This window comes from Seriola lalandi, unplaced genomic scaffold (assembly GCF_002814215.2).
Source record: "Seriola lalandi dorsalis isolate HSWRI2012SDOR001 ecotype SW California unplaced genomic scaffold, Sedor1 jcf7180002054591, whole genome shotgun sequence".
In the NCBI taxonomy this organism is placed as follows: Eukaryota; Metazoa; Chordata; class Actinopteri; order Carangiformes; family Carangidae; genus Seriola; species Seriola lalandi.
Genome location: NW_019525144.1, coordinates 119,586 through 140,234, shown reverse-complemented (window position 1 = coordinate 140,234; position 20,649 = coordinate 119,586). Strand labels below are relative to the sequence as shown.

Here is a 20,649-nt window from a genome sequence, read left to right as displayed (position 1 = left end):
CTCACATCCTCAAAATACACTCAGACAGACATATAGACAGACTCATTAAGAGCAGCCACTGGAGACTCATTCAAAACGCAGAATCTGCTGCTCAGGATGTACTGTAAGAAAAATACAGACACCAAGTTCATAACAGACCGCAAAAACCTCCACGGCTCCATGCTACACCCAGAGACAATACCGCAGAAGTAGCCCCTCATGCATGATTGCAACACACAGAAATTACCACATTTTGTTTCATTTGCACCTTCTGTAATGTTCAAGTGAGGGAATGAATACAGACTCGGGTTCAATCACGCTCCAGATACAGTTACAATCAGACAACAGCGAGCAGAGGAGGGAAAGACGGGTAATAAGGCTGACTCAGACAGTAGCTGTCGCTCCATCCAAGGCACATGTAATCGGGATTGACAGCTTCAAAACTCACTTGCTGACCCTGACAGCAATAAGAGCAACTGATGGATTTCAGGTTGGAGGGAAAATCGACATTTTTAGTTAGGTAGGGCAGAAAAATATTTCAAAATCTGCAGGAAAGTGGAACAAAGGAAGAGGAAATAAAGTGCTATCTGTTGCCTTTATGGAAAAGACACCTAGACTTGGCTAGGAGAGGTTTAAAGGGCTCTGTCAGATGGGCTGCAGGTGGTACACATGAACATGTTAGTTACTCTCATACACATATAAAGACACCACAGGGACAAGACACACTGATACATACTCACAGCACACACGCTGGGCAGCTGAGAGGAACAAGAGCTTCAAGAGACTTCACCACCATGATGGAAAAGCTGAACCCCACCAGCCCACCTGTCTCACCCCCCGACCTACCTCGCCCCTCCTCCTCTTCTTCCTCTGCCTCCTCCCCAACCTGCGCATCCGTGGAGCAACACAGCCCCCCCCAGAACCAGACTTTAGCATCTTCAGACGTCATCAGCAGCCTGCATCCCACTAAAAAGGCAGGGCACAAGGGACACACGGAAGTCCCCACTGCTGACTTGATTCAGTCCTCCATCACCACAACGACAGTGTTAACCAATCACCACGAAGATAAAGTTGCTGCACCTGAGCCCATTGTCATGGAGACCGAGCAAGAGCAGGAAAAGAAGCAAGGAGGACCGACCACCACCACAGCCCCTGCTGCTTCTGCCAACAGGTCCCCAACTCTGTCTTCTCCACCTCCACTCCTCCCAGCACCAACCAAGACGTCCCCGTGTCCTGTCCCACCTCCAACCTCCACATCATCTTTTCCCACATCCTCATCATCCTCTCCTCTTCCTCCACACATTCCAGTCATCAGTCTCGGTCACAGCAAGCCCCCTCTGCCGCTCCCAAACACCCCTTTGACTGCCCTCCATCCCATTCCCAGCCTCCTACACGGGCCTCATGGGGACATTCGCCGTAGCCAGCTGACCTGTTTGCCTGTAGCAAGTCCTGGGGGCCCCAGACTTTCTGGAGGTCCTGTAGGCCCTTCAGCTCCCTCCCCGGGGCCCCTGTTGCCTCAGCAGTACCTGCCTGCACACCCCTTCTTCCCCAGGTGAGATTTGGCTTTTTTGCATTCATCCACTTAGACAGTATTTCCCAGCATATATACTCTATCAGCTCTTGAAATTTAGCAGTTCAAACGTAAACCATTTATACCGCTTGTCACACATTGCATATAAGTGGGTGGGCAGAGTGATCTTCCCCTCTCAGATTGTTTTGTCTGAATAGATTTTGGAGGCATAAAGAGGTGGTATCTATTTCACAAGAAAAAAAGAAATGATTGGGGAACAATCAGAAAACAATCAATATAATTTTATGTGTTTAACCCTTTCTTATCCAGTTAATCATCTTGCAACCCAGTACTGATAGTGCTATCCAATATCCTGATATTATGAGCTGACAGTGTATCAAATAATCTTGTTAATGACCAGTCAGATGACGCTGGATGTTGAATTGTGTAAAAGTGTTATAACTTCAACTACGAAACATCGTGTAGCACATAAAATCACACTAATAAATCCCACACACTCATTCATCTCTTTTTTTAATGGTAATACAAACAGATGTGTGACACTGAACTATAAAATTTATTGCAATATGGCTTCCTGACAATGATGCCGCTTCGTTGGTCACAATGCCAAGTTTCTGTTTCATACGAAACCTCAACTGCTGGGATTTCATGACTTCCCATTGTGATTAATAGCGACTGCACTACACGGTTATGTGAAATTGACAGCAGGATGTGTGCTGTTATGAAGGGACCTCACATTTCTCATGCTTAACTTACTAATGAGAACATTTGGTTTCTTAGCATGGAGTTGCATTATTTAATGGGGTTTTTTTTGTTTGTGCATTTATTATGAAAAAACCTATCAACATGTACACCCAGTTTTAATTGCAGCTAAATATAGTCGTTGAACTGACAAAAGGCAACAGACCAGCACTCTTAAAGCTCTTTTTGGGCTTGAGGAATTGGCAACTCATAGCTCTCATGAAGAAAGGCATTCATTTGCAGACATTATCAAAGCCCTCCTACTGTTCATCTATTCTCTACTCCAAAAAGGATTATCCACACTGCTTCTCTCTGTAACACAGCATCAGCTATATTTAAAAAAAAAAAAAAAAAGGACTTTTTTCACTGTGGCCACATCTATGGCTTCCCCATCTGTCATGGAGGTCTGGGAATAAGATTCCCGCTCCACTTCTCTCTGGTTTGTTTGTAGCAGGAAGCATTGATCTATCTCATCCCCCCGAAGAAGAATCAGCTAGTAACCAGGCTTAATGAGACTGGGCTAAAACTCTGCATGCACACTCAATCAACGACACCAGCATAATCAGACCTCAGTTAATGGCTTCCACCATTTTCTTCCTTTCTCCTTCCACTCTAGATCTCGCTCTATTTGGTGTTATTTAATACAAGAGATGCTGGAGCGGCCAATGTCACATTTTCACACACTGTATTTTCATCTCTAGTTCCTACCTGGGTCCCTCAGGAGGAAACTATGGTGTCATCAACACCAACCGGATCAAGAGAAGACCCTCGTCACACTTTGAGATGGAGATCAATGACTGTGAGTTACTCTGCATCAAAATACAGAATCACACACTGATATCAGCCACTGATAACAACCACAGTAACTGTAGTTTGCATGTTTGAAAATGTGTTGATGGAATTGCTGCCCACAGCTCAGAGCATGAAGTTTGATATTTAAAGTATTTAAAAGATAAGTTTGGTGATGGTCTTCATTTTTATCACTATCAGAAAGTCCTGTGAAAGAAACACCAACAATGGCTTAGTTCATCTCTCAACACTTTTCTACTTCTCCACCATGTCCCCACGCCTGCTGGTTTCTGCTGAATGTATCTCAAAAATATACCTATAAGAACTAAATAATTCCCTAAAACAGCAAATGTTACTCCAATATGAGTAAAAAGATCATGTGATTCAGGTCTATTTTAAGTGGCAGATTAATGCATATTTGGTACTCTACTGAAGATTTATTGCAGCACTTGGTGTAAAGTGTCTGGAATTGACTCAGAATAAACTACAGTGTCCATGTTCATGGTAGTAATGGAAACTGATGAGCCACTGTGGCTCATTGATGTGTTTTCAATAGTTTTTGGATGATGATAGATTTCTGTTCAACAGAGAAATCAGCCTGACTTTAGGATCAATTCATTGTTGGTTAAGAAAAATATAGAAAAATATATAGAATTAAAATATATTATGTATATTAATTTATCTCTAAGGTTGTTCTCACATACACAGTGTTTATGTGTGTCCAACAGGCCCCCCTCAGAAACTCGCTCGGCGTGTCTTTACCAATAGCCGTGAGCGCTGGCGACAGCAGAACGTGAACGGGGCTTTCTCTGAGCTCAGGAAACTCATTCCCACACACCCACCTGACAAGAAGCTCAGCAAGAATGAAATCCTTCGCCTGGCTGTGAAGTACATCAACTTCTTGGTCACGCTGCTCAATGACCAGGCCCAGGACAAGAACAGGGACTCAGCTGAGGATGAGGCTGAGGATGAGGGTACCGTCGCAGGGTCGGGCAGTAATAAAGTGAACCCTCTTTTTCAGTCCCACACTGCCGCCATGCCATCTTCAGCTGCCATAGCGACAGCCCACAGAGACAGAGACTCAACTGACTCAGTCATCGCCCTGGCTAATTCCCCAGCAACATCCAGTTGCTATGGTGACACAGACAGTGAGGAAAGCTTTGGGGGTAAGACCTCTTTGGTGACCCAAGGCATTCTGGGGAAGGTCAAGGGTCAGATAAGGGTGGTGGCAGCCACAAATGATGAGCGGTGACGCCAAAGAGAAGCAAACCAAGAGGTGTGCAGCCACTGGGAGTTTAAATATCACACTGATAGACAAGACAGGACACACGGTCCTCTCTAAGTGTTTTACGAGCCAGCGTGGTTCTTACTTCAGTCACACACTGCTGGAAGATCAACTCCCACACAGCGTGAATTAGTAGGAGATGGATTTTAGGTGATACTTTGTCATTTTCACTGTCTCTATTTGTTTTGCAGTGATGTGCAAACATTGAATGTGAGGCTCTGTGTTTTTAAGTAAAATACTGGAATATGCTCTGGGGCAGGCTGAGAGGCATGAAACATCATAGAACTCGTTTGTGTTTTGTCAAGATAAGGTCACAGTGTTCCTTTGTTAAACATTACACCTCAGTGTCAAACAATTAAAATCCATAACATGGACGTATTATGCAAAATAGAATCTTGGAAATCTTAATTGTACTGTCTCAGGCTAATATGGTTAATATGTTTTAATAACAAAAATCCAATAATCCTTTCTTCAAGAAAGTCAGGATCTTAAATTCCACTGCTGTAGACCCACAAAAATTAAAAAAAAAAAAATCAAATTTTTTGTTCCAATCTAAATGCAGCCTCAGAAGTTTACATGTCAGTAATCGGCATTTCACTTATCTGGAATCAAGTTGCAGTTTTTAATGTTGCTGTTCTTATTGTCAGAGAAGCAGGGCCAATGGTCCCACCCTGACATTGTGACACACTTGTACCAGACAGAAATAAAGTGTGTTTTAGTTTGCTGTTCCTTATTTGACATCCTCTTATTGCGCTCCAAAGACTTTGCTCTTTGTCAGCACGATTACTCAACACATCCAAATGTTTTGCTGCTTTCAGTTTAGGGAACATTCATGTTGGCTTAAAGTGTTCAGAAAGTGGTAGTCTCAGTGTGAGATGATCACATTAATAAAAATGCAAGGCTATGAGATCAGGATTATGATGATGAAGAAATGTTAATTTTTTCCAATAATAGTCACCATATGTTCATAACTCAACACAACAAATTTGTCACCACATATTCTGTGGGCCGAATAGTCAAAGCCAAATTCCATGTTGTTTGTTTGTGCTGTCCACCAGCATGACAGATTGACAACAGCACTTTTAGCACGGAAACCATTAACAACACTAGTTGAAAAAAACGTAGCGGGTGATGTGACAACTTGAAGCTGGATTAAACTGTTCGCTGACATTTCTGTCACAATCCCAGCCCTGGAAAAAAAAAAAAGAAAAACGTCATCCCATAAATTGTTGCCATTTTCCAGGCAGCAGGTTTGGGAAGGAATGTTGCACATGTTTTGTGCATATTGTATGCGTGTGTTTGTGTGTATGTGTGTGTGCAAACAATCAAGTGGATGTGGTAAAGAATTAGCAAAAGACTGATGTAACAGCAACAATTGTAAGTGTGCGGTTGTGTGTGAGGAAGGTCAGGGTGGATGTGGGATGCGGTTAGAGATGGGGTTCATGGTGGGGGGCTGCATAAGAAAAAGGGGGGGGTAAATTGCAGCTGTGCAATGGTGCTGGTGTGTTTTTGCCTGCATGCTTGGCTCTATCAAGTGGCCAGGAAACGCCTACAGTTAGTGCTGTCTCATTGACGGCCAACAAGTTTCCTGGAGAAGAAGTGGTGGCGTGTGTGTGTGTGTGCGTGTGTGCATGCGTGTGTGCATGTGTGTGTGTGTGTGTGTGTGTGTGTGTGTGCGTGTGTGTGCGTGAGTGTGTTTGGGTGAGTTTGTTTGGGTGTGTGTGCGTGGGGTTTTTTGGACATGTAGGGTGGCAAGCGTTACATGGAAGAAGGGTGTGGGGAAAAACAGAAAGAGAAAACAGCTACCAGGATGCTCTGGGAACCCCTATACACCCGGTTTCGGGACCACACAACAGGAAGGACTTCTTTCACAACACTGCTACGGCTGCTTCTGCCAGCTCTGCTGTGCCCCTGCTTCACTCTGAAACCACTGAGAGGATCACAAATGGTGGCAGGGGTCACATAGTACTGCAACGTCTGCCAGTTTTTTTGTTGCAGCACAATTGATAAACTTTCACAAAAGGCCTCCTTGTGTCAAGGTGTGAGGTATTTAAGGTTAACGCAATAAAATATGTTTTTTCACAGCAGACATTTTGAAAAGTAGGAGTAGGAAAAGTAGGAAAAACAAAGGTGTTGCTCATAACATGAACAAGGGCTCGGTTACATTCAGATTTCACAGTAAGCCATGACAGTGTGACGGTGAGCCAACATGCACCATACTAGACCCTGAAACTGAAGCAGCTAAATGGAATTAGCCATCATTCATTTTATTATTTACCCCTGTGCTTTTCCCACTGTGTCTTGTGATAAAAAGGCATACTGAACTTTATATGCCACATCTAGAAAAAATTCTACTCATGTCCTCAAAGGTATCATATTTACTGTATCTCTAGCTATACATTCAATGTGAAAATATTACAAACTCCACTTTTTTAAGCAAATCCTATTGTTTTTAACAAATATTCTCTATAGATTTACTCACTGAAATCAACAAACCATCACTTTTGGCCTTAATTCAGGCTCAGCCTGTATAAAGGAAAATGCAATTTGCTCTAATATATTTTCTTTAGATCTGCAGTATTTCATTTTAAATATTGCTGTGATGCACACTATTGGTCAAAATGAAACCTTATAACATTAGAATAGACTGCTGGGGTGTTAACCTTCTCCCCTTCTTCTGATACAGCAGGCCAAGCAGGGTGATGCTGGCCAGGCTGGGACTTAGAGATAATGTCCATGCCTCCACCCCTTCTCTTCCAATCCTCCGTTGTGCCCCTCTTGCCATCAGAGTTACACCCACACACACACACAGAAATACCATTAGCTCTATTTCACCAATCACATACAGATTAAACTTTCACGTCTCATGAGGAGCACTAATGCTAGAAGGTTCTCAGTCTTAATGCAGCTTTAGCTTTAGCAAACTGTTAAACATGCAAAAACAAGACAGTTTCAAATGAATACTGAAAATATTTAAATATATAACATTAATAACTATATTTAATATTTAAACAGATCATACTTGCAACAAAGTGTGTGTTGAGACCTTTTGTGCCAAACTGTGAAGACAACAACACACAGACATAAAAGCAAAAATGTTATAACATTTTTTAATCAAGCAGTGAAGAAATATTAGAGGAATGGCTGTACAATGTATTATATAATTTGCTGAAAGAAAGTTTAAATTCACCTTGAAATTTACAATAAGTGATGTGTAGGAGATTACATTCTTGGTTAAATATTTAGCAAAAACAATAACTGCATCATTACAGTATTTTACAATAATTGCATTATTATTTTCCTGGGTGATTTGACACACCTTGCGAACTCTATAAGATAAGCACCTAAATACTTTTCATGTGCCCAAACAAATCCATTAAGCCAAGTTAATCCAAGTTCATTTTGCCCAAATATAGAAGCATATTCATATAATATCTACTTAACTGAGTGTAGGTGATATTCATCTTTATTTTTAAAAAGTCACAAACACCCCCCTTCATTAACTAGTGGAATGAAACTTAAGCAAATACTGGGATGAAACTGAAGCTCAGAATCATCTCAAGATGTTTGTTTATAAAAAACAGCTTTACCAAGCTCACATTAGTATTTTGCATATCTGTGATGAGACAAAGAAACAAACACTAACAGAAAAGTGTCTGTGGTATAAAGATCACCAAGTTGTCAAAATATAAGTAACAACTGTTTTCCACAGTTTTTGAATTATACATTCTGATGGTACTAATTCACAATGGATAAATGATTTTACATTTTACATGTACACTTTATAAACATGCTCCATTCAGTCTTTCATTCAGTTTTCAGCGCTTTCTCTCCTTGTTTTACCAGTGAGTCCAAGCTGTCGTTCACTGTTTTCTCCACGTTTTTTGCAGCTTCATCTGTCTTTTTGTTTCTGAGTTTTCGTCTGCCCACTTCACTTACTGCAGATCCAGCAGCTGCCCCAACAGCTCCGCCGATGACACCCCCCAAAAACACACCAAGCAGCAGACCCAGCAATGCACCCATGATGACAACCTTGGGCACCTGTTTAGCTGTAGTTGCCATCTTCTCCCACGCTGAGCTCTCAGCCACCATTTTGGCTGATGCTTTGGCCCCAGAACCCACTTTCTCCCACACCGGACTCTGTGCCACCTTCTTTGCACCAGCACCAATTCCAGCTCCAACTCGCACAGAACTGCTGGCCACCAGTTTAGCTCCGGATTTGGCCCCAGATCCTACTTTTCCCCACATAGGACTCTGCGCCAAATTCTTTGCCCCGGCTCCGATCCCAGCTCCAACACGCATGGATCTGTCTGCCACTAGTTTGGCCCCTGAACCGACTTTTTCCCACATAGGACTTGCTGCTGCTGCTTTTGCTCCAGATCCCACCCATGCAGAACCATCCACCACCACCTTGGGGACTCTATTTCCTACTAGTTTGGACATATGTCCAGCAGTAGCTCCCACCTTACCCAACAGTGAACTATCAACCACCATCTTCTGGACATTTTGTGCTCCACTGCCAACTTTCCCCCACACTGTACTACTCCTCACCTTCTTTGCTCCCTCACCGACCCACGCAGAGCTATCTCCCAACACTTTGGGCAACATTTTTGCACTAGACTCCATTTTCTCCATAAGGGAACGAAAGAGTGAAGGGGACAAGTTCGAAAGAGTAATAGGAGGAAGGCTCTCAAGATTCATGGTGCTTACATTCATCTCTGCCTCATCCCTTGTTTTCTCAATCTCATCCTCTCTCACTTCCTCTTCTGCCTCAGCCACAGGCTGCATGTAGAGTACCCGCCTCTCAGAGCTGAGCTGTCCAACGTCTCCTAGTTTTTCTTGCTCTAGCTTTTTGCCTCTTTTCTCCTTTGCTATCTCTAGCTGTCTCTGCCTCACTCGGTTCTCTGCCTCCTGGAAAGCAGGACAAGAATAACACTGCCCTCCAGCCTCCTTCACTGTCTGCTCCACCTTCTCCAGAAGCTCTGCCACATTTCCCCTCTTACTCCCACCTCCTCCACTCTCAATCACATGAAACCTGTCCCGGCATTTCTCCACAAGTTTTAACAAATCCCCCCGCTGACTGGCAATGTATGCTTCCATGCTGTTGTTGCCTGCCTTCCCACTCGCCCTCAGCCGATCTGCGTGAGTAAAGAGGACCAGAGTGTATCTCTGGACAGCGTCTGGGCCAAAAACAGTTTCAAGAGCTCTGAGTGCCTGGAGCTCGATCTTTGCAGGCTGGTCTAAGGGGACACACAGGAGGAAGGCGTGAGGACCAGGACTGGATAAAGCAACACAGGAGGAGATATGAGCTCGCACCTCATCTGGAGTATGCTCTGAATTGAACCAGTCTGGTGTATCCACCAGCGCCACCTGCAGGAAGGAGAGGGGACATATGCAGCAATATAAAAGCACAGTCAAATCATGGGAAACCTGCCACATTCTATTGTTTCATGACACAAAACAAGAAGAGGGTGTCAAAGATTAGATATTTGGAGTTTTGGCACATGGTGGAAATCAGGGAAAGCAAAATGAAAACAGACTTCTTAATAATTTTTAAAACACTAACCCTTCTTCCTTCAACCAGTGCTTTTTTTTTCTCACACGCCTGCGTGATGGCTGTAAGGCTGTCCGGGTGTGACGCAAACTCCTCCCGCCCCAGGATTTTGTTGCCAGCTGCACTCTTCCCCGCTCCAGATCGCCCGAGCAGCACCAGACGCAGCTCTGGAGAGGATGAGGAGGATGAATGGAATGTGGAGGTAGAGGCGTCAGCAAAGGTTGATGAGGAGGGGGACGAGGTGGAAAAGGGGAATGAGGAAGGAGAGGCAGCGACGGTTGGTGAGGAGGGCGAGGAGGAGAAGACGGGCGAACCAGGAGATGAAGTTGGAGACGCCTCAGGGGATCGCTTTTCAAAGCTGTTGATTCTGTGATGAACTGAAAACAATCAGGTGAAATCCAGAGTTTAATATGGAAAAATTTCAATAATTTCTAAACTTCAAACATCATATAAGTGGGATGTTAAGTGACATAAAATAAAAGAAACAGTGAGGTCCTGTGACTTACAAGTAGTTATAATTTTTGGACTTGATTTAACCTCAGACATTTGTGAGAGTAGAGCTCCATCTACAGAGGAAAAACAGTAAATATGAGTCCTACACATTTTATTGGTCAGGTTCTTCTTCTTGTACAAGATATTGTGATGCAAAATGGATCCAAATGAATTTACCTTCATTTAGTCTGAAACTGGGCATCCTCTTCATCTGGCTGTCACCATGCGTCTCTGAATATGACTGTTGTTCTGGTGCTGGAACTGAATGAAGTCCATTAGACACTTGACTTACACCCACTCTTCCCTCCATCTCATCCCTCTCTTGTCTTCTCCTCCTCTCCAAGGTGGCGCTGTACTCCTCTCCTCTCCTTTGTGTTTCTGTGTTTGGGATGTGCATCGATGCGGCCGTCTCTCTTCTTTCTTCCTTTTGAGCTCTGAAACTTTCCATAAGTTCTCGCTTTCTCTCTCTCACTCGTTTCTCCAGCTCTCTCTCCTGGACTGTTTTTATGTGGTATACCCCATTTTGCTGCACCATATTGTCCACCTGTTACGTTTGAATAATAAACAATAACTCACATGGACAATTAAAATGTCACATTTTATAATTCCTGCTTTCCTCCCATGTGTAATTAACTCCTAATCATTAATACTCAAACCGGTCCTGACTACGACTGGGTGTGATTGTATGAGTGTGAAACAGGGTGTTGCTTGGGAAACTACAGCATACTCTGACAAAAACAAAACAAAAAACTCAATCGCATATTCTATGCAATAAAACTGAACTGTTACAATTTTTTCCAAGTCCAAGTATTTTTAATTAGCCTACACACATAAACTGGTAAAATTGTTAGATGACTATTGATAGTCATCATGAAAAACAGGAATGTCATTAACAATGCACATTGGGAAATGTGCCAAAATGTGTGTGCAAACTCTACACCGATGCTGTTCTGTCAATCGGTTTTGTTCGGTCTTACCTTCTCCAGCAGCTCACGGACCTGCTCCCTGTCCTGTCGCTGACGATTATTGATGACATGGTACCTCCCCCCACAGCGCTCAATGATCTGCCTCAGGCCTGGGTGTTCTTTCTGCAGGTATTCCTGTGGGAAAAAAAAATTGGTTTGTGCAAATTTAGACTTGCAATGATTTGCCTAATTTTTTTCTCTTCGTAATTCATTTAATCAGGAAGTCACAATGAGATCCACATCTCTTTTACAAGACCTCAGTACAGAAAATAAAATAAATAACAAAAATTTCAGTGATTTAAATACATATTTATATAGACTACGGCGATTTAAATATACATTCTGATATGTATTTATATAAACAAGCAGATATCTATTTATATAAACATCAATCAGAGTGTAAATTTAAATACATGGCTCTCTCCTGTTTTTAAAACCAGCTATCCAAACTGGATACAATGAATGATGATGAATTACTGATAGGATATCTGAAGGAGAAGCTGCAGTCAGTTTGAATTGCATCCCCAACAAACTCAATGGTTCATCACTTCAAATGGCATCCTGACAAGAGAGGGGCAGGTAATGTATTGTACTTGTAGTGAACTGATCCAGCGGTACGATTTACCAAAAGGTCCATTTCTGCTCTAAATTTATCAGATATTTCACGGCACCAAAATGTATACATAAGTTTACAAATACTAGAATAAACTAGTATATATACAGTGTAATAAACATGAAAGGGGCCAGGTGTACACCCTCATACCTCCACTGTTCTTCCCATCAAGTAATCACCACATGTCAGCAGGACCAAGGTGTGGTCCATCACCTCCTCCCCAAACACCTTCTCCAGCTCTGCAGGAACACAACCCTCCATCTGGGAAGACCAGGGAAAGAGGGAGAGTCATTATTAGGAAATGAATTCATAAATTCCCTGCCAACTCTTTGACAACGTGATAGAAATTATTCATATTGAATACTGGCTACAACTTGTTCATTGTAGTCTGATTGATCAAACGTTTTAATTTTCAAAAGGAAACAAACATGAATGAATGCATATTAGGAAAAATAAGAATGAGACTTGTAAAACGACTTAATTCCAAAGAGTTGTCATTAATGATTACACGGGATGATGAAAAACATAACTATTATAAAAGCTTAAAGACAACTGAAGCAGCAAACAAAGACTAAAACCAACCTCTGTGAACTGGCTAACTGGCACCAGCAGCAAAATACCATGAGCACCTGGTGCTACCAGAGTTGTTGCTCTCTTTGTCTCCTTCCTGACACTGTCCTCCATCTTGCCACCGCTCCAGTACCATCTCGGCGCCTCCACCAGGGTCACGTTTCTGCCCTCAGAGAGGCCCTGTCGCAACTGGCAGCTCCTGGAGGCAGAGGGTGAGACGGGGGACAGCTGGCCCAGGATAGTGTCTGCTGATGACGTCTTGCCACATCCAATGTTCCCTAAAAGAACAAGCCTCAGCTCTGGGGGCGTGGACCCGTAGTAGCTCCCTCTCAAGTGTTCACTCATAGCTGAAAATGGAGAAAGGAGGAGGAACAGGTCAAATGTGCTAATTCTGTACTAAAGACTACTCACCCTATTTGGTAGGAAGCTGCTCAAACTAATCGAAAGAAAGGGCGTGTTGTCAGAATGCGAGTTCATACATGTGGCTTTAGTCAAAAGTTTGTCTATGAAGACTTGGAGAAGCTGAAATCACACACAAATAAAACTGGGAAACTTGAGAACTGGACAGGTTGAGCAGGAGGTTATCTAATCTGGTATTTGATATAAGAGGCTTTTGATCTCCATTTCATCCGTGATTATAAAACACCTTTTTTCTCTGTCCTGACTGTGTACTTGTGTCCCACAGTTAAAATCAGACAACTTGTTTAGTTTCTTTACTTAATTTTCTACTTTTTTACTTAATCATTTCACCTATTGTGCTTGGGTTAACAAGAACTAAGATGATTGATAATGGCTGTGCTTGGGTTAACAAGAACTAAGATGATTGATAATGGCTGTGCTCTCGCTCAGCTTTCATTTCACTGGAGCCTGTCTTACGTTTCTCGCTGTATCCCTGTTTTCTCAGTCTGGATGGTACGCCACACCTTGCCAGTCCTGTCCAACTACATTGTACCTGGACTTTTATATTTGGAATGATATGCGAACATACATATATACATACATACAAAAGACGCATTCACCTACAAAATGTACACAAAAAGTATAGCCCCAACATATGGCATTGCAAGTTCATTGCGATACTACAAACAGTCCAATATCGAAAACTAAGAGTCAGTGTCATAATACTTTTCATAACAACCATTTGCTCAGACCTATGCGCAGCTGGTGTAAATACACAAATACATACATGGGTAAATTCTTGTGACCTAATAATAATAATAATACGGCCAAGAAACCTTGTAGATTGCTTATAATTGATAATTTACTGCTACAGTTAACTCCTACTTACTAGTAGCCAGATGTATTATCCAAACCATAACAAACATACTTACTCAGCTGTGTGTTGATGCCGTGTTCATGTATTGCCTTCTCTCCGAGTGCTCTGTTTGTTCAGTTGGCACTGAACTATGTCTCTATGTCTCTCTCCAGACAACTTCCTAGTCGACTACTAAAAGCTGCCTACACAGGTGAGGTTTGCAGTGTCAGGGAACCACCTGTCTCACCACTCCCAACTTTGAACATATGCACACATGAACACACTCTTAGGTATATTTCTTTTCCTGCACAACAGGTTTCTTTTTTGGCATGCTGGTATGCATTCCACGATGGGGTGGAGGAGTAATATCCTGGGGCACATGTGATTCATTCTACCATAGTTTTATCTGCCACACCCATGAAGTTGTCAAAACTCATGGATGTCTGTCAAATTAGCTGTGTTTCTGAGTTTTCAGTCATCAAGGTTACTAACTGGTAAAATATGCCCGTAGATATTGTGATGTGCTGCAGCTGTCATCCTGAGGCCCGACTGAGGGCAGGTCCCAGACAGACATGACAAGTTTACAGTGTCATTAGGGCCTTCCCTCTGCTTTTGTTGTGTGTCAGATATGAATTCACAAAATAGTTTCTTTGCAGTTCATAAATAGTGTCTAAAACCTCATAAGCATCAAGCTTCAATTCTCCAGAGTCTGGGACTTTTGGATTTGGATTTTAGAAAATGTTTTTAAAATCAAAGCCAATGAATGAATTAATTAATTAATTCGAGCAATTACAGGCAGATAACAAACCTCATTATAAAATTTGCCTTACTGTTACACTTCACAAGTAATGATTTACAGTACGAACCAGAGGTGAATTAGCAATCAATCAATCATCAAACCACATGGAACTGACCAGTGTCTTTCAGCATATATTAAGGCTGATACCAGTTAAGTGGTTAAGGTGCAGTGTTATAGATTTGGACAAAAAAGCAACTACACCTTGAGCTCATGGTGAGAAAATAAATTCACTGGTACAAGGATTACAATAAGCCATTAACTGTTTGAAAACATTGAATCATACATGGTTGTCCTTGGCTTATTGGAAGAGCTTGTCAATGTGACGATCACACATGTGGCTAGTGGCTTCTGCATCTCGACTGTCTGCTGTTAATGCGCAGTCAAATGTGTCATCAGCCAGGATGCACGTATCATAGGTGCTGTGGAAATGATATTCACATTATATTTAAGTAGAAAGCTAAGAGAATGTTTATTAGTGAAGCACTGGTACCAATTCAAATGAAGAACAGTTGCATACTTTAGTGTTTAAATATTTATTTTAATTAACCAACCAATAAACTGATATATTCAAGTAAACTTACATACTTGCAATTAGCACAAAAATAAAAGTGCAAACAAATATTCAAAAAATATATTATTGAAATATTATTTTCAAACAAAAATATATTTGACTTATCTATATGTAAACTAACCTAAAGTGTCTTTTGGCATATCAGAACATGCTGTGTATATCCAGTGGGTTCTTCATCATCATCACTCACAGCCCAGGCATCACATAAGAAATGTTTTCCAGAGTGGAGGCCTTAAAAAAAACAACAAAAAAACAAAACAACTTTCCTACTTAACGTGGCAGAAAAATCTTGTCACTGGTGCATATGTACAACTTGTGGACAAAATGTTGTGTCTGTGTGCAAGTGCCAGTGTCTCTCACCAGTGTGTGTTCTGTGCAGCTCCTGAGCTCTGGTATCTGTGCAGTGAGGCAGATCAGAGGAGCCAGGGCACACAGCAGAGAGTCCAAAAGCAGAGACAAGCTGCTGGACATGGATACCATTTTCTGCAGAGACACACAGAGACGCCAAAGATTCTTTAATGCAGTCAATATGGTGCATGTTCTCCAGAGGCTAAATGAAACACACCCCTCCTGATCCTGTACTCAGCTAGGCTTTGGACAGAAGGACGTAGCAAAAACACATGACAAATCACAACAACTACAACAACAAATCACACAAACACATCAAAATGTCTTTCCACTACTTTTCCCCAAAATACTTTTTCTACAAAATCAGTGTTGTTCCATTTTTAAATCTAAGCGAAAAACAACTCTGAATATATTCACATCCTACAGTTACATGAATATTGTAATATAAACAACATATTTCTGTAGTTTCCTCATCTTTCTTCCATAAGTATCAATATGTAAAAACAGTTCAACACATTCTTTGATTTTTATATTTATATATTTTTTGACTACACATAATAAATTCACTCAAACTATTTTAAAAAGCCTGAGTAAAGAGCAGATTACTACACTTGGTGGGAGGAACAATGTCTGATCAACCCAAAATAAACATTTTCAGAAGCTGTTCACTGTTTGTTGTGATTTCATTTGGCTTTTATTTGTACTGTATGAAAACTAAGTGCAAAAGAAAACAAGATCAAGTGAAAGAAGAGGTCGGTAAAGATGAAAACCATGTAGTACTGTGGGTTCATGAAGCAACACTTGGGGTTACATCATGATTTGAAAAGATTCAAAGTATGTCCATCCCATTATGAAGGCAAAGCAATACAAAATTTTGTTTTATCTTAACTGAATGTACTCACATCTGTCTCCTGAAGATGGTGTCCAATCAGGGACAAGGATTCCCCCAGGAGGTGTAGGTGAGCTGCAGCACTGACAGGATCCCTATCAGAGCAGCCGGGACAATCGGATGTGGATCTGAGAGTGTCCCAGGCTGAACCAGTGGGACTGCACATGGAATCAAAGGGACTACAGGTGTCAGTCATGGGGCTTGATACTGCTGGATTAACTTCAGCAGATTTTAACGGACAAAGCCTGTGGGTTACTGAAGTGACAGGAGGGCTGAAAGGTCTGGTAATGGTACAGTCTGCTATGTTGTGCTGGTCATCTAGATATACTGAGTACTCCAGCAGGGAGCTTGGACTTGTCTGGGAGAAACACAAAGGTAAAAAAAAATTATGAGTAGTGGTGAAAATAGAGAACATACTTGGAGGAAGTTTCAATGCGACTCAATGCTGCTCTCTGCTGTGCAACATGAATGCAACAGGTTGTCGTGAATATCCTGGGAGACAGTTTACACATTAGTCCTGAGACTAGAAAGGAAAACGTGAAATCACAGGCAGCTCTATGAATCCTTATCGATGAAGAGTTCTAACAGGTGAGGGTTTGTATTTTTGGGTAAAGTTTTAACAAACAAAGTTTTGTCAAGGCCTCTTTGATTATCACATTTTTATTGATTTTCTTACAATTTAAAAATATATTTACTCCCATGTTCTTACGTCATGTCCGTTCTCTCACCTCTTCCCCTCCTCCACCTCTCTCTCCCCATCTGTCGTGTGACATACAGACTGGATAGGCAGACAGGAAGCCCGAGGACTCTGCTGCATTAAGTTCAGGCTCAGTTCCTCTATTACCTGCACTTAAGGAGATCATTGTGAGACAATAGAAAGTTGTCCTTTATCTAGCTTTTTATAGCTTCATTTTTTTTTTTTTGGTATAATTCACAAGATAAGACAAAACCTGACATGAAGATCTAGTTATTTTATCTGCAGGTTATTCATAACATTACATTCATTGTGATAAAACATTTTGCTGCAATGTGTCATGTATTCATAACTGTTTGACATTATTTTCCCATTATAAATGTCCTCATCTGATGAAATGTCCCCTTTCTGCACCATTAGACACTGTAGTCATATGATTACTCTTAGCTGTTTTTAATAACACACACACACACACACACACACACACACACACACACACACACACACTAAAAGTTTATTCCTTACCAAGCTGTTGTCTCATTTTGCTGAGTGAGCATTTTGGTTCCTGAAAAAGTTAATTAATGACTGATTACATTTGAAGTAATTCACAATACAAAACTAATGTTTTGCCTACATCAGCAATGGTAACATGCTAAAGTCATTGTAATAGTGTTTTAAAAAACATTTATGCCATAACAAAATCTCAGAGAGCAAAAATCAGTGCAAAGAATTATTCACACCACTGCAATGAACTTTGACTTTTACAGTTTTATAGATAGCGGATGAAACAGCGTGTACCAATCTGCAGAGTATGAGCTCACACACAGCCATAAACTTGCAAAATGCTGCCACAAAGCAGCACAGTTCAGATTTGAAACGTCTGCAGAAAAGGAGTGAAACAACTCTGCTACTGCAACATAACATGTTACAATATCAGTGCCACTGCATCAATAAGGTAGACTGTGTGTGTATTAAGATTTGATTCATTCACCCCTCCTCTCAGCTCGGTGGCGACATTCAGTTGCAGCTGAAAGATAATTTCACCTTGGTGCCACATTCCTCAGCATCCAACGCTGGTTCCTCCAGGCCCCCCACATCCATCCAAATGTATCTGTCAGACCTTTTCTTCTCTCTCAAGTTGCATCCACTCACTAGGCCTGTTTCACCATCCATCTATACAGCCAGCAGAGAGAGGGAGAGGGATTCAGAAACCAGCAATATTGAGAATAACATAGAAGGAAAGAATGAGCTCCAGATGAGACTAAGTGGAGCTGCAGTGATACGCTGATTAGCTGAAATAGTTGCACACCTAAATAAAAATAATTCATTTAAAGTGTAAGTCCAATATTTGATATTATTTTGATGCTATGTGTAATCATATTTAAATATATGTTGTTGACATTTAGGCCAAAAATGAGAGCTAACAAAATGTATTCTGCTAAAAAGGTGTATGATTTTTAACTTGGCCTGTTTGCCGAAAGTATGATACTATGCCAGTGACAAATCATTACCTGTCAATTTCACCTGACTTTACAATCTGATTGTGGTTTGTCATTGCAAGCAAAAATGACAGGATACAGATAAAGGTGCAGTGATGCCAGATTAGATGGGTGTGTGCAGCAGCCTCTCTTTAATTGGGCAGATAGCTATCATTAGGGCAACTTCCACCTAGGAAAGATTTGGTTATGTTCCTGAGGTTTTCAAACTGTGAGAGAGACTTGCAGTGGGTTGCAGAGGGAGAGACATGAGGCAAAGATACTGTGTGAGGTGAAAGTGAAAGATAGCTTGGCTCAATTATCAACAGGATCAACGACACATAGCCAATGGAGGCAATAAGTCCCACTAACCCTCAGTGCCTGATGGCCACAGTTTGAGTCAATGCGCTGTCAAATCCAAACACAGAGACACGATGTATATAAGTTTAGATTCAGTGTGACTTGCACCTTCCAGTGGTGTCATGATTTCTGTCCATAAATGCACGTAGAAATCATAGAAAATAACATGCTTCATAACTTGCCTGAGAATCATCAGGTTTTTAAGTTTTCTTCAGTATCTAAATAATCCAGTGATTATTAATTTGTACAGCCGGAGACTCACTGCAAACAATAACTGATTATAGCGTATTGATTTTCCAAAAAGTAAACAAATATACGACGACTGGACGGTTTATAGACACAGACTGAGCTTTTTCTCAGTCAAATGTCTGGCAACACTGGCTAAGTGCTTGGTAACTTACTGCTTTAACTTTTACTGGAGTGAACTCGGGACTTGGAACATCTTTTATCTAAAACAAATGAAAACAAAGGATGTGGGTTGAGAGCAAGCTGTTCGTGCCGCCATATTCAGGTTCAAAGTTTTGTCGTCGACGTTTTCAGGTTTCAGCTGTTACGGCCACAGTCATCAACAGTGCGACAGAGACTTCCGTAAAATTCAAGAAACATTTCGTGCAGGGTTTATCAGTCGACTGAACAACGAACGAAATTGTAGACAACAACTTGTGATAAAAACCTCAAACCGGGCCATCTTTTTTCGCCGGTAGCCTCGGGTAAACTCACGGTAGATTCAACTTCATGTCGGTCACGTAGCTGAACAGTGTGTAGGAGAAATTGCTGATTCACGGTTAGCACTTCGCTCCCCCCGCTCCCTGCTTCCTGCTGAGTCATGTTAGACTGGAGCCAGCGGTACCTAATTGGATGCGTAGCTGCAGCTGGCTGAGCAGATTCACGTGTGTGAGCTCTGCAGCTCTAGGTGACACAATTTTCAAATAACATAACTTCTGAATTTGTGTTTTTGATCTTTACATATTATGCTTATGCATTCAAATGAATGCCTTTACTCTGTGACCAAAGTATGCATGTCCTCATACTTTTGTACCTTATTTCTAGTTTTGAGTGATATTCTAGTCAAATCAGTTTTTATCTACCCAAGAAATTACAAATCACAAAATTGAGTATTATGGTTTTTACAATGATTGCAGGATATAGCACCCCCAATCATTAGACCTTTGACATTATTGTCTTTCTTGTTTGAACATGACATGCACCTGTTCTCAAAGGGAGATCCTTAATGAAATGGTTTTCATAAGAAATTTGACTTGCCTGCTCATAGCTCTGTCCTCAACCCCATCAACCACCTTTGGGATAAATTTCAGGAACCTCTTATCAACCCAACATCATTTCACTGATGCTCCCATGGCTGAATGGGAGCAAATCTCTGCAACCAGATTCCAAAATCTTGTTGAGAGTCAATATATTAATGCTCATGGTTTTGGGATGAGATTATTGCACAGGGATGTAATGTTCAGGTGCCCACGTACTTTCACTCATGTAATATAAGTTCTCTTACAGCAGTACTAAATTGCAGGTAGTCATTACGATGCTGTTCAGCATGTCACAGTCACATAAAACTGTTAGATTAAACGTCCAGACAGTGAAGTACACTACGTGATTTCAGGGTCATTTCCAGGCCTTTATTTTGTCTCGCCTTCACTATTGTAACTCCTCCTCCATATTCACATTAGCAAAACATCCCTTGTTGCTTACAAGTGGCCCGAAATATTGCCACTAAGATTTTG

General features: G+C 41.4%; 3 protein-coding genes across 6 annotated transcripts in view; 1 reads left to right on the top strand and 2 right to left on the bottom strand.

Annotated features, from left to right (window-relative positions):
- Nucleotides 1-5,058, top strand: part of lyl1 (LYL1 basic helix-loop-helix family member) — a 7,027-nt gene extending 1,969 nt beyond the window's left edge. Inside the window, exons 2-4 of the mRNA XM_023419235.2 lie at nt 1-1,531; nt 2,953-3,050; nt 3,769-5,058. The exon at nt 1-1,531 is cut by the window's left edge and continues 64 nt beyond it. Of these exons, the coding sequence (XP_023275003.1) occupies nt 774-1,531; nt 2,953-3,050; nt 3,769-4,292 (1,380 nt within the window). The 5' untranslated portion in view covers nt 1-773 and the 3' untranslated portion in view covers nt 4,293-5,058. The remainder of the gene's footprint in view (nt 1,532-2,952; nt 3,051-3,768) is intronic.
- Nucleotides 5,059-7,421: 2,363 nt separating this feature from the next.
- Nucleotides 7,422-14,010, bottom strand: LOC111664478 (uncharacterized). Its single transcript, XM_023419065.2, has 8 exons — nt 13,851-14,010; nt 12,532-12,866; nt 12,100-12,210; nt 11,349-11,471; nt 10,549-10,915; nt 10,386-10,445; nt 9,892-10,256; nt 7,422-9,695 (listed from the first exon to the last, which is right to left on the bottom strand). Exons 2-8 carry the CDS (start codon nt 12,862-12,864, stop codon nt 8,133-8,135), a joined length of 2,922 nt encoding a protein of 973 aa, XP_023274833.1. The 5' UTR covers nt 12,865-12,866; nt 13,851-14,010; the 3' UTR covers nt 7,422-8,132.
- Nucleotides 14,011-15,090: 1,080 nt separating this feature from the next.
- Nucleotides 15,091-19,733, bottom strand: hmgxb4b (HMG box domain containing 4b). 4 transcript variants are annotated; one of them, XM_023419141.2, is made up of 8 exons: nt 19,584-19,693; nt 19,312-19,359; nt 18,120-18,248; nt 17,601-17,640; nt 17,110-17,225; nt 16,395-16,739; nt 15,505-15,627; nt 15,091-15,375 (listed from the first exon to the last, which is right to left on the bottom strand). In XM_023419141.2, the coding sequence occupies exons 1-8, from the start codon at nt 19,596-19,598 to the stop codon at nt 15,331-15,333; spliced, it is 861 nt and encodes a 286-aa protein (XP_023274909.1). In that variant the 5' UTR covers nt 19,599-19,693; the 3' UTR covers nt 15,091-15,330. The 4 variants fall into 4 exon arrangements, with proteins under 4 accessions (XP_023274909.1, XP_087033474.1, XP_087033475.1 ...); XM_087177348.1 differs by lacking the exon at nt 19,312-19,359 and having other exon boundaries at nt 18,067-18,248; nt 19,631-19,733; XM_087177349.1 differs by lacking the exon at nt 19,312-19,359 and having other exon boundaries at nt 18,067-18,248; nt 19,584-19,703.
- Nucleotides 19,734-20,649: the final 916 nt, after the last annotated feature.

Bases quoted from the DNA above. Each gene is read 5' to 3' on its own strand.
- LOC111664478 (XM_023419065.2), bottom strand. From the start codon at position 12,864: ATGAGTGAACACTTGAGAGGGAGCTACTACGGGTCCACGCCCCCAGAG. The intron at 12,211-12,531 runs GTTGGTTTTAGT...TGGTCTTCCCAG, and splicing joins CAGTTAGCCAGTTCACAGAG to ATGGAGGGTTGTGTTCCTGC. The intron at 10,446-10,548 runs GTAAATTCATTT...TTTCCTCTGTAG, and splicing joins CAGTTTCAGACTAAATGAAG to ATGGAGCTCTACTCTCACAA.
- hmgxb4b (XM_023419141.2), bottom strand. The intron at 18,249-19,311 runs GTAAGTTACCAA...CTGGCTGTATAG, and splicing joins CTCCAGTAAAAGTTAAAGCA to ATGGATGGTGAAACAGGCCT. The intron at 16,740-17,109 runs GTGAGAGAACGG...TGTTTCTCCCAG, and splicing joins GAGGTGGAGGAGGGGAAGAG to ACAAGTCCAAGCTCCCTGCT.